Source organism: Hoplias malabaricus, chromosome X2, assembly GCF_029633855.1.
Source record: "Hoplias malabaricus isolate fHopMal1 chromosome X2, fHopMal1.hap1, whole genome shotgun sequence".
NCBI classification, from domain to species: domain Eukaryota; kingdom Metazoa; phylum Chordata; class Actinopteri; order Characiformes; family Erythrinidae; genus Hoplias; species Hoplias malabaricus.
The window spans coordinates 35,863,297-35,879,588 of record NC_089819.1 but is presented as its reverse complement, the minus strand read 5'-3'; the positions used below and the strand labels follow the sequence as shown (position 1 = coordinate 35,879,588).

The 16,292-nt window shown below is 36.7% G+C and overlaps 1 protein-coding gene across 3 annotated transcripts; it reads left to right on the top strand.

Moving 5' to 3' along the window:
- Positions 1–1,252: 1,252 nt before the first annotated feature.
- LOC136676302 (calpain-2 catalytic subunit-like) lies at positions 1,253–13,797 on the top strand. 3 transcript variants are annotated; one of them, XM_066653191.1, is made up of 12 exons: positions 1,253–1,546; positions 2,134–2,203; positions 2,285–2,403; positions 3,548–3,681; positions 3,762–3,930; positions 6,165–6,248; positions 8,081–8,166; positions 9,311–9,385; positions 9,636–9,796; positions 10,750–10,910; positions 12,335–12,346; positions 13,381–13,797. In XM_066653191.1, the coding sequence occupies exons 1-12, from the start codon at positions 1,331–1,333 to the stop codon at positions 13,606–13,608; spliced, it is 1,515 nt and encodes a 504-aa protein (XP_066509288.1). In that variant the 5' UTR covers positions 1,253–1,330; the 3' UTR covers positions 13,609–13,797. The 3 variants fall into 3 exon arrangements, with proteins under 3 accessions (XP_066509288.1, XP_066509290.1, XP_066509289.1); XM_066653193.1 differs by having other exon boundaries at positions 9,708–9,796; positions 12,335–12,408; positions 13,381–13,516; XM_066653192.1 differs by having other exon boundaries at positions 12,335–12,408; positions 13,381–13,516.
- The last annotated feature ends 2,495 nt before the right edge of the window (positions 13,798–16,292 follow it).

The window sequence follows — 16,292 nt, the reverse complement described above, 5'->3', positions numbered from 1 at the left end:
CATTGTCATCCTGATACACGGCACCGCCTTCAGGATACAATGTTTGAACCATTGGATGCACATGGTCTTACTGGTGCAATGTTCAATTAATGAAGATTGGCCACCAGGCTGGTCCAATTTAGCCATGAAACCTCCCACACTAAAATATCTAACCTATGTACATCTGACTCTTTTTGCTTGAAATATTTATTGAAATACTATTTACAACCCTATATCAATCAATAAAATTAATCCTCTGAAATAAATAAAATTATTATTTTTCTATATATGCCTTACGACTAGCAGAAAATTCCATCCAATCATTTCACATGAACCAAATTACATAAATGGATGGTTTACCTACTTTTTACTAGGCAAAATAAAATTGAGGGAGAAAAAAATATTTTCTGACATGCATAGCGCATTACATAGGGTGAAGAAAGGTATTTAAAATTTATCCTTAGTGTTTTCATGTTGTTGCCAAGAGACACATGCACACTGTGCCTTCTCTATGGTTTAGAGCAGAGGTTCTCATTTTTTTCCACCTGACAGCCCACCTGTCTATAACTAGAAAGCATAATGGTGCAGAAATAATCAAAACTTAACTTTTTATGTAAAATATTTTATCTTTTATTTTTCTGGTGCTGACACAGAAAACTTTTATGAATTATGGCCTGAAAAATTGCTTAAAATTATATTGTCCATTTCAGTTCTTCACAGAAATGAACTTGTGTAAAAATGTTAAATAAGTAGAAAAATTAGATGAAAGTGATAACATTTAACACTAGAATCTTTGCTCATTTCATCATTTGGAGGCGGAGGAGGGAATGTTTAGAACAGCTACCAGTTTCTATCAAATCAAGTCAAACCCTAGGACCATGGACCTGTGTGGCAGTGACTTTACTTGTTGTGCCATGGTGCCACCCTTGCTTTGCTTAGGTTATATTTAATATTTTCCCCCATGTGTTATATATAGATCTATAGAAATAACAATAAAAATAATTAAATAATAAGCACATTTTTTGAGAGAGAAACTCAGAAAATCAAGGCATTTGATCAGAGGCATCCAGACTTTTGCACAAAACTGTACCTTAAGGAAACCAGGAAGGACAATATAATGGGCATACAGCATGTGTTATTGCCCCAAGGCCTGCATTGATATGAGTCTATGCAAAATAAGCCACTTACACTCATTTGAATATCACCAACACAGAAATGCTAAGCTGGAGTCAGTTGGATCTGAACAAAGTTAAAAAATTTCACAGCAGTTAATGAAGGTTTTACAGGATCTGTGTGTTTGGGTCCAGCTAAACTTTCCACAATTAAAGCTGAATACAGCTGAAATCAGATAATGGGTGGAGTCTCATGTTCAGCTATGGAGGGGAATAATCTCCAGACCACTGTGACGAATTTATATCAGGATTTTTATGCCTTAAGAAAAGAGTGCTTGACGCAAGGACATCTCTTCTGTGACCCTGACTTCCCAGCAGGACCCAAGTCTCTGGGCTACAAGGAACTTGGACCAAATTCTGCCAAAGCCAGTAGGGTGGAATGGAAAAGGCCCAAAGTAAGTTTTAGTTGAAAGAATAATCACTATTTTTTTTAAAACAACAAAAGTAGCAAACTATACATCTAAGTAAATTCTTATTATTTGTATAAGGTTTGTTTAAGGAATAATTGTCATTCCTGAATTTGAAAAGGGACTAATATAACATCTCCCCACCCATTTCTTTTCCTCTAACTTTATGGAAACACATTCCTTCCCATAACAATATCATGATGCTTGGAATTTGAGTAAATACAGGCTAATCTACAGTGAGATTATAACATATGCCATTGTCAAACGGCACCCCATTTCAAAGAAATATTTTAAATGTGAACTTACAGATGTTTGATAATATGTGCAGATGAGGAGTCTTTTGTGTCTTAACATTTGTTTTAATAGATTCACACAAGAACTCATGCACCAAACGTAGCAAACTATTAATTAGTGATTGCTTATTATTTTTATGTTTTCTTTAAAGTGCAATTTACATGATGAAGAGTCAAACTGCTTTGTTATTCCCAGCATGAGATTTACTAGTCATGTTTCATCCAATTACCTAACATATCCTTGTGTATTATGTCTCTGAGTTTGTATTTTTTAATTTTAAGGAGCTATGTTCAAACCCTCAGTTCATTATTGATGGAGCAACAAGAACTGATATTTGCCAAGGAGAGCTGGGTGAGTTTACTAGCAGTTTATCTTTTTATGCTAACACATTATGTGATAATATGTCACAGTCATATCCTTGGTCTTTCACAGGAGACTGTTGGCTGATGGCAGCTATAGCTTCCCTGACTTTGGACAAAGACATATTGGCACGTGTGATTCATCCTGAGCAGAACTTTATGGACAACTATGCTGGCATCTTTCATTTTCGGGTAGTTCTGGTTTGCTTTGTGGCTAGCACACACTTATGGTTTAAAATTAATAATCAAATATATTTTCCTTGTGTACATCAGGGAGGGTCCCTAAACTAGCTGAGCATTTTCACTACCTCCTTTTTTCTGCACTCACTGTCCATTCTCTTACTTCCACTGACCATACAGGAGCACATTGTAGTTTAAGAATTACAGACTTTAGTCCATTTGTTGCTCTGTGTAATTTCACCCTGTTCTTCATTGGTCAGGACCACCACAAACCGGTATGATTTGGGTGGCAGATCATTCTGAGTACTGCAGTGACACTGATGTTATGGTGGTGTTTAAGTGTGTGTTGTGCTTGTAATAGTAGATCAGACACATGGAGTGCATTTTGTGTTTTCATTTTTTCTTTTTTTTTCTTTTACAAAAGCAAAAATAAATCTGCAAGAAAAATTCTTAGAAAGAAGAGCAGGAAGTATATATTGTCAATGCAAAACAGTGTAAATATATCAAAAGTATATTTTTAAAATAAAGAGTAAAAAGTTAACCAAGTATATTTTAAAAATACACTTTTGATATATATTTTTTTTCTGTTTTACATTCACAATATATACTTTCTGCTCTTCATCCTAAGAATTTTGCTTGCAGATTTATTTTTGCTTTTGTAAAACTTTTGACACAAAATTTGCTCCATTCAGAATTTTCAAACACTGTGTCCACTCTGTTAGACACACCTACCGTGTTGGTCCACCATGTAGATAATAGCTCATCTGCTGCTACACTGTTTGTGCTGGTGATCCTCTAGTTCTTAATCAGTAGACAGGACCCTGTTAGTTGGATATGTTGGTTGGTGGATTATTTTCAGTCCAGCAGTGAAAATGAGGGGTTTAAAATTCCCTGTTGTGTCTGATCTGTTCCACACACTAATATACCACCACCATGTTAGTGCCACTGCAGCTCTGAGAAAAAACCATCACCCAAATCCTACCTGCTCTGTGGTGGTCCTTTTGGACCATTGAAGGACATGGTGGTAGGAGGCTAACAATTTATGGCAATAGTGGTCCGGTGGACAGTCGAACGGAGAGAATGGAGAGTGAGTGCATAAACATGAAGGTGGTCATAATGTATGTATATATTGCATGACTATTTTCTTTCTCCATAGTTGTGGCAATATGGACAATGGGTGGACGTGGTCATTGATGACTTGCTGCCCACCAGAAATGGGAATCTGCTGTTTGTCCATTCAGTGGAAAAGAATGAGTTTTGGAGTGCTTTGCTGGAAAAGGCCTATGCAAAGTAAATGTATATATGCATGTTGGCGAATGTAATAAAGTTTGATATAGATATTCTATTTAATGAATGGAGGTTCTTTTCAGGGTGAACGGCAGTTATGAAGCACTTTCTGGAGGCTTGGCCACTGAAGGCTTTGTGGACTTCACTGGAGGCATTGCTGAACGCTACAAGCTGAGCACAGCTCCTCCGAACCTATTTAGCATCATGCAAAAAGCACTTAAGCAAGGTTCTCTGCTGAGTAGTTCTATATCTGTAAGTAAAGTTCTCCATTCACTGGCCACTTAATTAGAAACATCCTCTTTTCCATCACTTCATTGATAATGTACTTTTAGAGACAGCAACTATTTATACAGTCCTTTAGACAACATTCGGCACCAATCGCAGTAAAATAGCTATAACTCTGTCAGAGGGCGTAGTTCCACAGCCACACTTTAGTTTCCCAGCACTTTGCTAGCGATATTGTCTGCTCCATCAGGACAAAGCTGCAGCGAGCCGGTAATAAATCTGAATAAACTCCTTATTCCCCAGGTTCTTAGTCTGATGTTCAGTTCCACCTGCTTTAATTTAAACTGGTTCTGTTGCTGTGCTGGCAGCTTTGTCTTGATGGACCGGACGCCATCGCCAGCAAAGTTCTGGGAAACTAAATTGTGGCTGTGGAACTACACAATCTGACAGAGTTATAGGTAATTTACTGCGATTGGTGCCGAATGTCTAAAACAGCTCACTATAAAGGACTCGGTCACTAAATTCAATGTTTAACACTGAATATTGCATATAACGTGAGGATAATTTTCACAATCTACAGTGAGGAAGGTCATCTGCCTTCATTGCTATGCTGTCCGTCATTAGACCACGCCCCTCTCCGCTGATGTCCCGCCTCCCACACGAGAAAAGGGTGAAACTGAAAAGAAGGAACTGAAACTGAAAAAAAGGATCTGAAAGTGAAAATAAGACCTGACTGAAAAAAAAAAGATATGAAACAAAAAAAAAAATAAGATCTGAAAACATAAATTCTGCAATTGAAAGATATAAGACTTCAAATATCAAAATATATATCAAAGTGAATGATGAAAATAAACAATTTATTAAAAAAAAAATCTAATAATTGAATCAAAATAGGGTGGCGCAGCAGGTAGTGTCGCAGTCACACATCTCCAGTGCGTAAGTGTGTGTGTGTGTGTGTGTGTTGCTCTGTGAAGTACTGACGCCCACTCCAGGGTGTATTCCCGCCTTGCGCCCAATGATTCCAGGTAGGCTCTGGACGACCCTGAATTGGATAAGCGGTTACAGATAATGAATGAATCAAAAAAAAAAATTTAAACTTGTCACGCACGTTTCTCAGAAATCCAGGTCCCAGAATGTAGAATGATCCCAGAATGATCACATGACTCTACACCGTTCTCACTCACCGGAATTCTAATCATGCACACCTGTTTATATCATTATATAAGCCTCACTCACTTACCAGTCCATGCCGAGTATTGCCGTGATTCATTTCAGCATACAAAGCGTTATCTAGAAACCTGTCGATTCTGAATTCCTGTTACCTACCTCTTTGTCTTGCTCCCTGTTATTACTCTCCGGTTCGTGGACTCTGCCTGTTTTTTGACTACTCTTTTGGCTCATCTCTAAGGTACTGTTTGTTCCCGGTATCCGACCCTTGCTTGTTTTTGTCTTCCCCTTTTGTATTGTGATTAATAAATTCTTTTGACTGTTTACCGCAAGTGTCTGCCTTCTGTCCAGTCGTGACAAAACTGAAAAAAAATCCTGCACTTATTTTAATTTTGAATACATTGTTGTATTCAATCGCAAGATTTGAACTTTCAGTTTCAGATTTTTTTTGTCAAATGAACAAAACTTTTGACTCGAATATAACTTCAAAGATGCCGCTTTAATTTATAAACACTGTGTCCACTCACCTGTCCCTTTTGACCCTAATATTGCTCCATATGTTCTATCCATTCAACACTCACTAACACACCACCACATCAGTGTCACTGCAGTGCTGAGAATGATCCATCACCCACTGCTAAATGTTAATTGTTGGTCATTAGTGTAGTTTCCTGAGTGAAAATCACTGAACTATTGTGGACTCTGGCTCTCCAGGACCAGAGCTGTGCAGTTCTGCTTTAGTTCTTCAACAATATTCAGTTTTTGACCACAGAGAAGGTAAAGTCGGGATATTTTTGCCTTGTAGACCACTCACAACCTTGCAGTAAATATGACTTATGTAAAACTTCTAGTAACAAGATTGACACTGAAACACTAGTCATAGCCTCACAGGCATAACATGATCTTAGAGACATACCACAGATGATGCACTACGCTAATTATTGCTCGACAGCAGAAGTCCTGTGACCATAACCTGACCAATGATGAATGATAATATGTTCTGCAATTGAATATGTAACTGTAAACTTAGAGTAAAGGGCTATGCTTGTAAAGATATCTCATAATTCACAACAGTGTGGTTTGTTTTTGAGCAGCCCAGGTCTGCAAATGAAAAGGAAGGCAAGACTCAAGAGGATCTTGTGACAACACATGCTTACTCCATCACTGGGGCAGAAGAGGTCAGATCACATAATTATTCTTATTTGTTTGGTATTTTGGCGGCATGGAGGCGCAGCAGGTAGTGTTGTAGTCACACAGGTTCTGGGTTCGATTCCCGCTCCGGGTGACTGTCTGTGAGGAGTGTGGTGTGTTCTCCCTGTGTCTGCGTGTGTTTCCTCCGGGTGATTGTGAGGAGTTGGTGTGTTCTCCCCGTGTCCGCGTTGGTTTCCTTCAGGTTCTCCGGTTTCCTCCCACAGTCCAAAAACACACGTTGGTAGGTAGATTAGTGACTCAAAAGTGTTCCTAGGTGTGAGTGAATGTGTGTGTGTGTGTGTCTGTGTTGCCCTGTGAAGGACTGGCGCCCCCTCCAGGGTGTATTCCCGCCTTGTGCCCAATGATTCCAGGTAGGCTCTGGACCCACCGCGACCCTGAACTGGATAAGCGGTTACAGATAATGAATGAATGAATGTTTGGTATTCTAATTGCCATATATTTGTATACATTTATATTATACACAATGGCCAAATGCACATCATCTTTCCAACCTTCATTCTGAAATTTTTTATCGTCTCTCTTTTTATTCTTGTAACTGTCTCTACTCTACTAGTCTTAGACTAGATGTTGGAACATTTTCTGTGATGATTTGATTGCGTTAAGCCACAGGAGTATTACTTCTTAGTGCTAGCACCCTAATTCATCCAAAAGCATTGCATAGAGATCCATCACCCCAAAACAGTGGTTCTCAAACTTGTAGACCATGTACAACATGGCCATTACAAAGCAAAAAAGTTCCACCTTTAATCACATTACAGAAACATACACCTCCCCCACACACAATATCTTTGCACAGTTGACATATGTACTGCTTACTATATTAGTGAAAGGAATGAGCCTAACCATGCATAGAAGGGACTTGATCAGTGAGCTTTAAACGCAGATCTGTCTCAGCATCCATTTTGTCAAAGTACTTGGTTTTCCCATCTCTAGCAAGTTTTTCAGTTCACAAGCTAGCATTGTAAAATGTTTCTTGGTAGTAAATTTTCATCTGGAGTACCACCTCAAGATGCTTTGTGTACTAGTGTTTGAGAACCACATCCTAAGAGAAACCAAGGGCTTTATATACATTTAGACAATGTTTCACATTGGGCAAGCTTGGACTCACATGCATCTGCTCTAGAGTGTTTTATTTCATTTCATACCTTTCTAAGAAGATAACACAAGCTGTGTCTGGATGACTGACCGTCATTGTCCACAGTGGGTGCACCTTAAAATAATGTAAATAATATAACTCACAAATTATAAGGAGTGTCAACAAATTGACATTTTGAATAAAGTGTATTCATCATGGTATGCGTACTTACACAGGCTCCATCTTGTAGAACATTCATTCATTCATGGTTTGTACCCGCTTATCCAGTTCAGGGTCGCGGTGTGTCCGGAACCTACCCGGAACCATAGGGCTCAAGACAAGAACACACCATGGAGCGGGCGCCAGACACACACGCACACATACACTTTTGAGTCGCCAATCCACCTACCAACGTGTGTTTTTGCGCTGTGGGAGGAAACCGGAGCACCCGGAGGAAACCCAGTGGACACAGGAAAAACACACCAAACTTCTAAAAGACATTCACCCAGAGCGGGACTTGAATCAACAACCTCCAGGTCCCTGGAGCTGTGTGATAGCGAAACTACCTTTTGTGCCATTGTGCCCCTTATATTGTGCCTAAGATCCCTATGATGATGGGGTATGAATTTAATAATAATTTAAGCCAATGGTAAAATCTTGTAGATGATTTGCAGCATGTAAAATATTAGCTTTAAATGGCGCACTGCTGGTTGTGTGCTGCAGGTTCATATGGGTGAGAGCAAAGTGGAGTTGGTGCGTCTGAGGAACCCCTGGGGTCACATTGAATGGAACGGCACATGGAGTGATGAGTGAGGCATCTAAAAAACTATACTATGGGCTGTGTCTCAATTCCTAGTTAACTACTTTGCTCTTCATTGCATCTTTGAAGGAAGGTGGCTTTTCAACCAAAAACAAACTTTCGAGTTAGGCAGGAATTAAACCCATAAGCATTCTCGTGTTATGCCAACATTACAAAAGTCATATTAGTCAACTATTATTGAAAATGCTAATATATCAAAGCTGTTGACCTAACAATATTATGAAGTAATAAAACATGACTAAAATCAATAAATATAAACACCCTTTGAAGAAACCAGTTGGAACCTATGTTGTGAGCCCATTATTAATCAGACCCAGTGTGCAATATTATGCAATATTATAACTCATGTTATGAGTTACAGTAGAGTTTTTTTTTTTTTGCATTTTGTGCTAGGGGCTGATGCTAATGTTAATTTATATTTTAGGAGCTCAAGCAGACCATAACAAACATAGAATGGTTGATTTTCTATGCCTTTTGTAACCACTTATCAGATACCACTTACAGTATACCACATGTAAAATAAGTGGACTTCTGTTCATATAACATTTCTTCTAAAATGGAAGGTCATTAACTGATAGATCTTCCAAATTTCTGTGAGGATTTGATGCCATGCAACTACAAAAGTTATTAAGATCATATACTGATGTTGAATAACAAGCTTTGGATCACAAACACACTCTAATCCATCCCAAAGCTCCAACAGTCCAGAGAACTGGACACTCGGTAAAGACAGTCCAAATACACTTTTAAAGGTACAACAGTGGTTTTAAAGTCCAGTTGAAATGATAGAACAGTGTAAAATAAACATACATAATATAAGTCCTGGAGATAAAATGGGGTGTCAACACAAATTAGAAGTCTACAGTTATAGTAAAATATGATACAATTTTGTTCCCTGATTAAAGGCACAGAATATGTACCACTTATGGAAACACCATAGTGACAGTTTTTCTGACCATGTACCAACACACTAGTCATCTACAGATAAACATGGACTTTGACATTTACTGATATTTGATAGGATAAATAGTGTTTAATAAAACCAAGAACATTCTAACTGTAAGATAAAGAGATTATAATAATAGTTTCCTAGTAGTTCAAAATGATGAGCATTCACTCACTGTTTTTCTTAGCTCCAAAGAGTGGGATCAAATCTTGCCAGAGGAGAAAGCCAAACTGGATCATTCAGCAGATGATGGAGAATTCTGGTGAGAGTCATTTCAGTCAGTTAAAATGCCCATTTTTAGCCCAATTTTTGTGAACAACTACAATATTTCTTAAGGAATCCCCATATGGTATAATTAGGCTATTGGCAGTAATAGCCTATAGCCTTTGGGGAGAGCTTTAGAATCAACTTTGGAACATTGTTTGTCTGGAATTCATGGCATTTTGCTTTGAGAACCTTAGAGCAGTCAGGTTCTGTCTGATATTGGCCAGATTAAAATTTTTCTGTTGCAGGATGGCATTTTCAGATTTTGTACAGCGATACTCTGTGCTAGAGATCTGTAACCTTACTCCAGATGCTTCCAGCAGTGAGGATGTGGGACAATGGAACCTTTACAAGTTTGATGGCAGCTGGAAGGTGGGCTCTACAGCTGGTGGCTGCAGTAATTACCCAGGTGTATGTCACTCAGAAACAAAATTACTCGCCAATTTGTTAGAAACACTATATTGTAGCTCCTATTTCCTGCTACACCTTTCTGACACACCATTTTAACAGAGTGGAAAGTGCTTTGTTACATTTGGTGAACATGTTGCTGAAAAGTAAGACTTTTTTATAATGTCCAACCAGGTTGTATGCTTCCTGTTTATATAAAATAATGTTTCACTGGTTTTAAAAAAAACAATAAAACCTATTTGGTTGAATATAATGATAACAGGTTTCAAAAAAAGTTTAATTTACTGGGTAAAAAATGCTAATTTTATTTAAAGTAATGTGTTATATATGATTAGGAAATGTGATATTTTGTTCATGAGCAACTTAGGACCTTGGTTAAGATTTTTAGTAGCTCATGTAAGTAAAATGCACATGTTAATCTTAAGATAGTTTTATAAAAATGCTCTTAAACTAAATCCCATCCACAAGTTAACAGTTATCTGGGGTCTTAATGCAATGGCTGTGACATGCTTTCATCAAAATACCATTAGGGTTGAATGATATTGCGCTTTTCTTACCCTGCCTACACAGCCCTGTTCAGAACTACCAGTTTCAGAGTCTGTTGAAAATAACATTCTGTTAACTTTAAAGTGTGAGCGCCCAGGAGCGAGGTCACTTTCACTTTGTTCTATTTCTTCTTCATTCTCTTTTTCACCAGATTGAATCAATACTCATATTTCTCCATGCTTACTGTGTCTGTTTTGCACCCATTTACCTTTTCTTTTCCTTCTCACTGAAACGTGAACAGAATAGTCCTCAGCAAACACTTTTATACTACTAAAGGAGTCCTCACAGACTAATACTAATTAAATGCTTAGAAAAAAAGAAATTGATATGGTTATGTGTATTGGTGCACTGCAAATTTTATGCAATATATGGCATTAACAGCTGTAATATTATATTTTGTTTATCCAGCTACATTCAGTTCAAACCCTCAATTTGTGATAACGTTTGATCACAGTGATCACAATGGATCTCAAATCTGCTCTGTTCTCGTGGATCTAATGCAAAAGGGCAGACGCAGAGAGCGAGAGCAGGGTTGTGACTACAACTTTATTGGCTTTGCAATTTACAAGGTGAGGTATTCTCACAACAGCAACATTCATTCATTCATTCATTATCTCTAACTGCTTATCCAATTCAGGGTCGCGGTGAGTCCACAGCCTAACTGGAATCATAGGGCGCAAGGCGGGAATACACCCTGGAGGGGGCACCAGTACTTCACAGGGCAACACACCTGTATTGAAAACAGATGGTCTTGGCCGTCTGAAACAACTTCTGAACGAACCTAAGCTCTTTATGCCCAATACAAAGTACTTGCTAGAATTCTCTGGGATATTGAGTTGTGACTGCAATTGGTTTAAGTAGTACTGTGATCCATAACTAATCTAGTCTAGTCAGTGCCTTATATGGAGATTATACAAGTTTTAAATATACAATGCCTGTACTTTAAAGTAGCTATAATTTGTAGAAGAAGGGGTGCCTGCAATTGTATGTAAATATTTCTTGATCACACTTAAATGTCGTCTGATTTTATCATGTTATTCTCTTATCAGCAGGTGTTTCTTGCCAGACCAATAATATTTTAGTGCCTGCAACTCTACAGAACACCATTTACCTCATACCAATACACCAATACTGATTTTCAGTTAGCTTTTACATAACAGGTAACCATAATTTTGCCAGGGTGCTACAAACCGGATTCCAAAAAAATTGGGACACTAAACAAATTGTGAATAAAAACTGAATGCAATGATGTGGAGATGGCAAATGTCAATATTTTATTCGTAATAGAACATAGATGACAGATCAAACGTTTAATCTGGGAAGGTGCGACAAAGAAGGCCCAATACGATTGAACAGTTAGAGACCTGTATTAGACATGAATTGGAGAGCATTCCTATTTCTAAACTTGAGAAACTGGTCTCCTCTGTCCCCAGACGTCCGAGTGTTGTAAGAAGAAGGGGGGATGCCACACAGTGGTAACAAATGGCCTTGTCCCAACTTTTTTGGGATTTGTTGATGCCATGAAATTTTGAAACAATATTTTTCCCTTAAAATGATACATTCTCTCAGTTTAAACTTTTGATCTGTGATTTGTGTACTATTCTGAAAAAAATATTAGATGTTGGCACCTCCACATCATTGAATTCAGTTTTTATTCACAATTCGTTTAGTGTCCCAACGGGTTTGGAATCCGGTTTGTATTTTCACAGTGCAGTTTTTGGGGTGACAATTTTTATGACTCCTCATCTTGTTTAATAAGATGACTTGCTACTGGAAGGTTGCTGGTTCCCAGGGATGGGTGTGTGATCGCGGCCCTTAGTGCACTAGTGTGTGTCTCTGTGTTCACAGATGAGTTAAATCCAGAAGACATATTTCCTTATATGTTGTACAATGGCAAATAATTGCACATTATTTTATTGTTAATAATTTAAGAGGCAAAGTTTGGATTTCTCTTGCTGTATTAATGTTGATCTATAATTTGTTTTTGTTACAGGTTCCAGATAAGGTGTGTATGACAAGCAGCACAATAGAGTGACATACTTTTCATACTCAGTGTGGATTTTCTGGGTGGGAAACACATTATTTTTTAAAATCAAATTTATTATACTGAGTCTTTTAAAGCAATTTGTATGGAGTCAAACTGGGGTCTTTAAAAGTGAGGAGAAAATAATAATATCACAAACACAAGGCCTCCGTGAGCTGTTAATAATCAGATATTTTTCACATTAAAAAAAGGAATTGTGATTTTGTAAAACTTTTTACTGTAATTCTTTTGCAAGGTGACGTTTCCTTCCAGTTTTGTGTTTTAGGTACTTCCTCTGCATCTGTCTGTCTTTTCTCTAGCATAAACAGTAAGACAGAACACAACACATGATTTGCTCAGTCCATCTCAAACACAGGATAAAACTGTGGTCACTGCACTTAAAAAAATTCTTGTGTTATGAGCTGCTCACACTTTTAATTCAGATAATGATCTGAAAGATATATGAGTGCATAGCTTAACTTGTGTTATTTATATTTGTCCTCAATATTAAACCTCCCTGTATGACTATACACTTTAGCAGATGCTCTTATCCAGAGTAACTTGCAAGTCAGATGTTCGGTGTCTTGCACAAGGACTCTTATTTGTGTAGAATGGTGTGTTTTTCCAAGGCAGGGAGCTGAGCACTGGTTTGCTGCATTGAAATCAGTTACCCATTGAAATGTGTTACCCATTACTTTACATCAATCAACAATACCTTATTGACTGACACTGTTTTAGATATTTAAATGGAGACTGTTTGAGTTTCTGTATTCAGATTATTTGGCTCCAATTTCATGAATAATAAATAACAAATAAAATTTACGTTTATTTTAAACAATAACAAATAAAATTTGAAAATAAATGAACACATCCTCTAAAAAATACATTTACATATGGCACATTTTATTGGACAAAATTTAAGATGCAAAACATAATACATTTCATATTTCTGAACAGTCCACGTTTTAAAATGTATTAATTTTTACATATGGCGCTAATTGTGTGTGTTTTTGCAGCGTAAGGGTACTCCAAATGTCCATCTGGGCCATGATGATCTGCAGCATCTGAACCCAGTGGCTGAAAGCACCTTCATTAACAGTCGTGAAGTGTGTGAACGCTTCAAAATTCCACCAGGAGAGTACATCATCATTCCCTCCACTTACGAACCAAACCATGAGGGAAGCTTCCTGCTGAGGGTCTTCTCTGAGAAACAGACTACCTTCAGTTCTACAAGACCCTGCTGAAATATAGCAAATCTTTTAGATGTCCACAGCATAGTTTTCACCTAATGTTAAAATGTACAAACCTCCTTTTTGAAAACACTAAGTTACAGTATATGCTAATACATTTGAGCTATAATTAATATATTGTGCTTAACCTGTAAAACATTGCATATCTTGTCATTAAGCTGTTTCTGTTTTAAAAATTTTCTTGTGAGCTTTCAATTATTGATTTGAATTCTTAAAATGTTTACATTAATAAAAATATTACTATGAATTGAATATGAATGAATAATAAAACAGCTGTTACATATAATTTTTCATTAATTCATTCACTGTCTGTAACTACTTATCCAGTTCAGGGTCATGGTACCTACCTGGAATCAGTGGGCACAAGGCAGGATCACACCCTGGAGTGGGCGCCAGTCCTTCACAGGGACACACACACACAGACACTCAGAGCTGGACTCTGTCAGGGCTGCCCGTTGTCACCGGTTCTGTTCATAACTTTTCTTGGCATAGCTAAGTGGTGGAAGGTGTCCAGTTCTGTGTTCTCAGGATCCCATGCTTTTTGCAGATGATGTGGTCTTGTTGGCTTCATCAAGCCAGTACCTCCAGCTCTTGCTGGACCAGTTTGCAGCTGAGTGTGAAGTGTTAGGGATGAGGATCAGCACCTCCAAGTCTGAGTCCATGGTACTTAGTCAGAAAAGGGTGGATTGTTGCAGCGTCAGCGGTAATGCGGACTCTGTACTGGTCCATTGTGGTGAAGAGAGAGCTGAGCCAAAAAGCAAAGCTCTCGATTTACCATTCAATCTACGTCCCAACCCTCACCTATGGTCATGAGTTTTGGGTAATGACCAAAAGAAAAATATTGCAGGTACAAGTCGCTAAAATGAGTTTTCTCCGCAGGGTGTCTGGACTATTCTAGTACTGGACTAGAATTAAGTGACATAAAATAAAAGTGGTACTTTCCATCTAATAGCTGAGAAGAAAATAAATGCTGATTTAATAACAATAGTTATCAATAAAACAGTAAGGGGTATAATAAGAAGAATAAACATAAATATAGAAGAAATTAATATAAAATATTGTGTAAATTACATAATAAAATAAAATTGTAAAATTAATGAATGGTATACATTTACAAAACTAAGAAAACACACACACACACACACACACACATATGTATATATATATATATATATATATATATATATATATATATATATATATATATATATATATAATTTGCTTCATCCATCTTTTTGTGTTTCATTCTGGGAATATTCAACAAGGCAGTACTAGATGATCTCAAAGCATGATCTGGAGCTTCTGCCAGGTCTTACATATGTAGGTGTTACTATGTATGAGATTTCTACACCAATAAATTAATTTTAAATAAAACAATGCGGTTTAGAGGTTAAGCTGGGGTTTAGGACTACACCAAGATTTCTTAATTCATGTTTAGTTTGTTTTGCCCAATTTTGTAGTTGATTTACAACTGCTACTTTTTTATTAGGATTTCAATTTTAAGGATTCCAGTTTTTCTTCTTTTCATTTTAAAATGTTTCCCTTTATCCAGTTAATGATACTAGTCAAGCAGGATGTGAGATTAGTTAGAACACTTGTTTAATTTTGTTCTGCAGATATATAGTTGTGTATCATCTGCATAGCTTTGATGCTTTTAATAATAATCTGCCAAAGGCAGCATAAAGCAATGGCATTAATACCGAGCCCTGCGGAACACATTAGTCGATATTTAGCTTTACTAATAAAATATTTTCTATTTTGAGATATGTTTTAAAACACTGTAAAACCATTTCAGACCTTCCCTATTTTCAGGGTGATATATAAAAATGTCAAAATCTACTGTACCAAATCTGATTTCTGTCTGATTTTCTGCATGACCACTGAGGGTGGTTAATATTTTTACCAAAGCTGTTGTAGTAATATGACCTGATCTGAAGTCTGATTGAATTTTTTCAAACACACATTCTTACTGTTTTAGCATTCTACCTATTGCTGAGAGCACCTCAAACTTCTAATGATGAAAGAGGGGCAAAGATTAAATGTATTGAGACTTGGGATTTCTTTGGTCAAGTATTACATTTAATGCACCTCATGCATAACTAAATTATATATATATTTTATTATTATTATATACTTTATATATATTTAACATTTGCTTAATTATTCCAGGATTATAGGAATTCTAATAATAATTTTATTATTATTAAAAAGTTATATTTTTTTTTTTTTCTTGTGTGTTGCACTCAGAACTGCTCTATTGTTGAACTTTAGCATTTGGTTGTATTTTAAATTGAAATGATCCCAACAATAAAATAATATAAATAAAAAGAAAATAATAATTAAAAGAGGAAAGCAGTAAATATTCTTGAGCTTTTACAAACCTGGGATTGCAATGATGTTCCTATTTTAAATTGAAAGAGTACAAAGACTATACATTTTGGAACTTAGAAAGTTTATTCATTTATTTTTAAATATTTGCTCATTTTAAAGTTGAGCTGAACTCAACTTTAAAATGTGAGCTGAACTGAGCACTAATTACTGTAGATTTGTAATAGTTCCCATTTGTTCAGTTCCTTAACAACTTAAGGCCTCCTTTGTCATATGAGTTCAATAAGTTCACAATATAGTTATGAAGTATATAAAAATTGTATTTTTATTTTTCTGTTATAACTTTACAT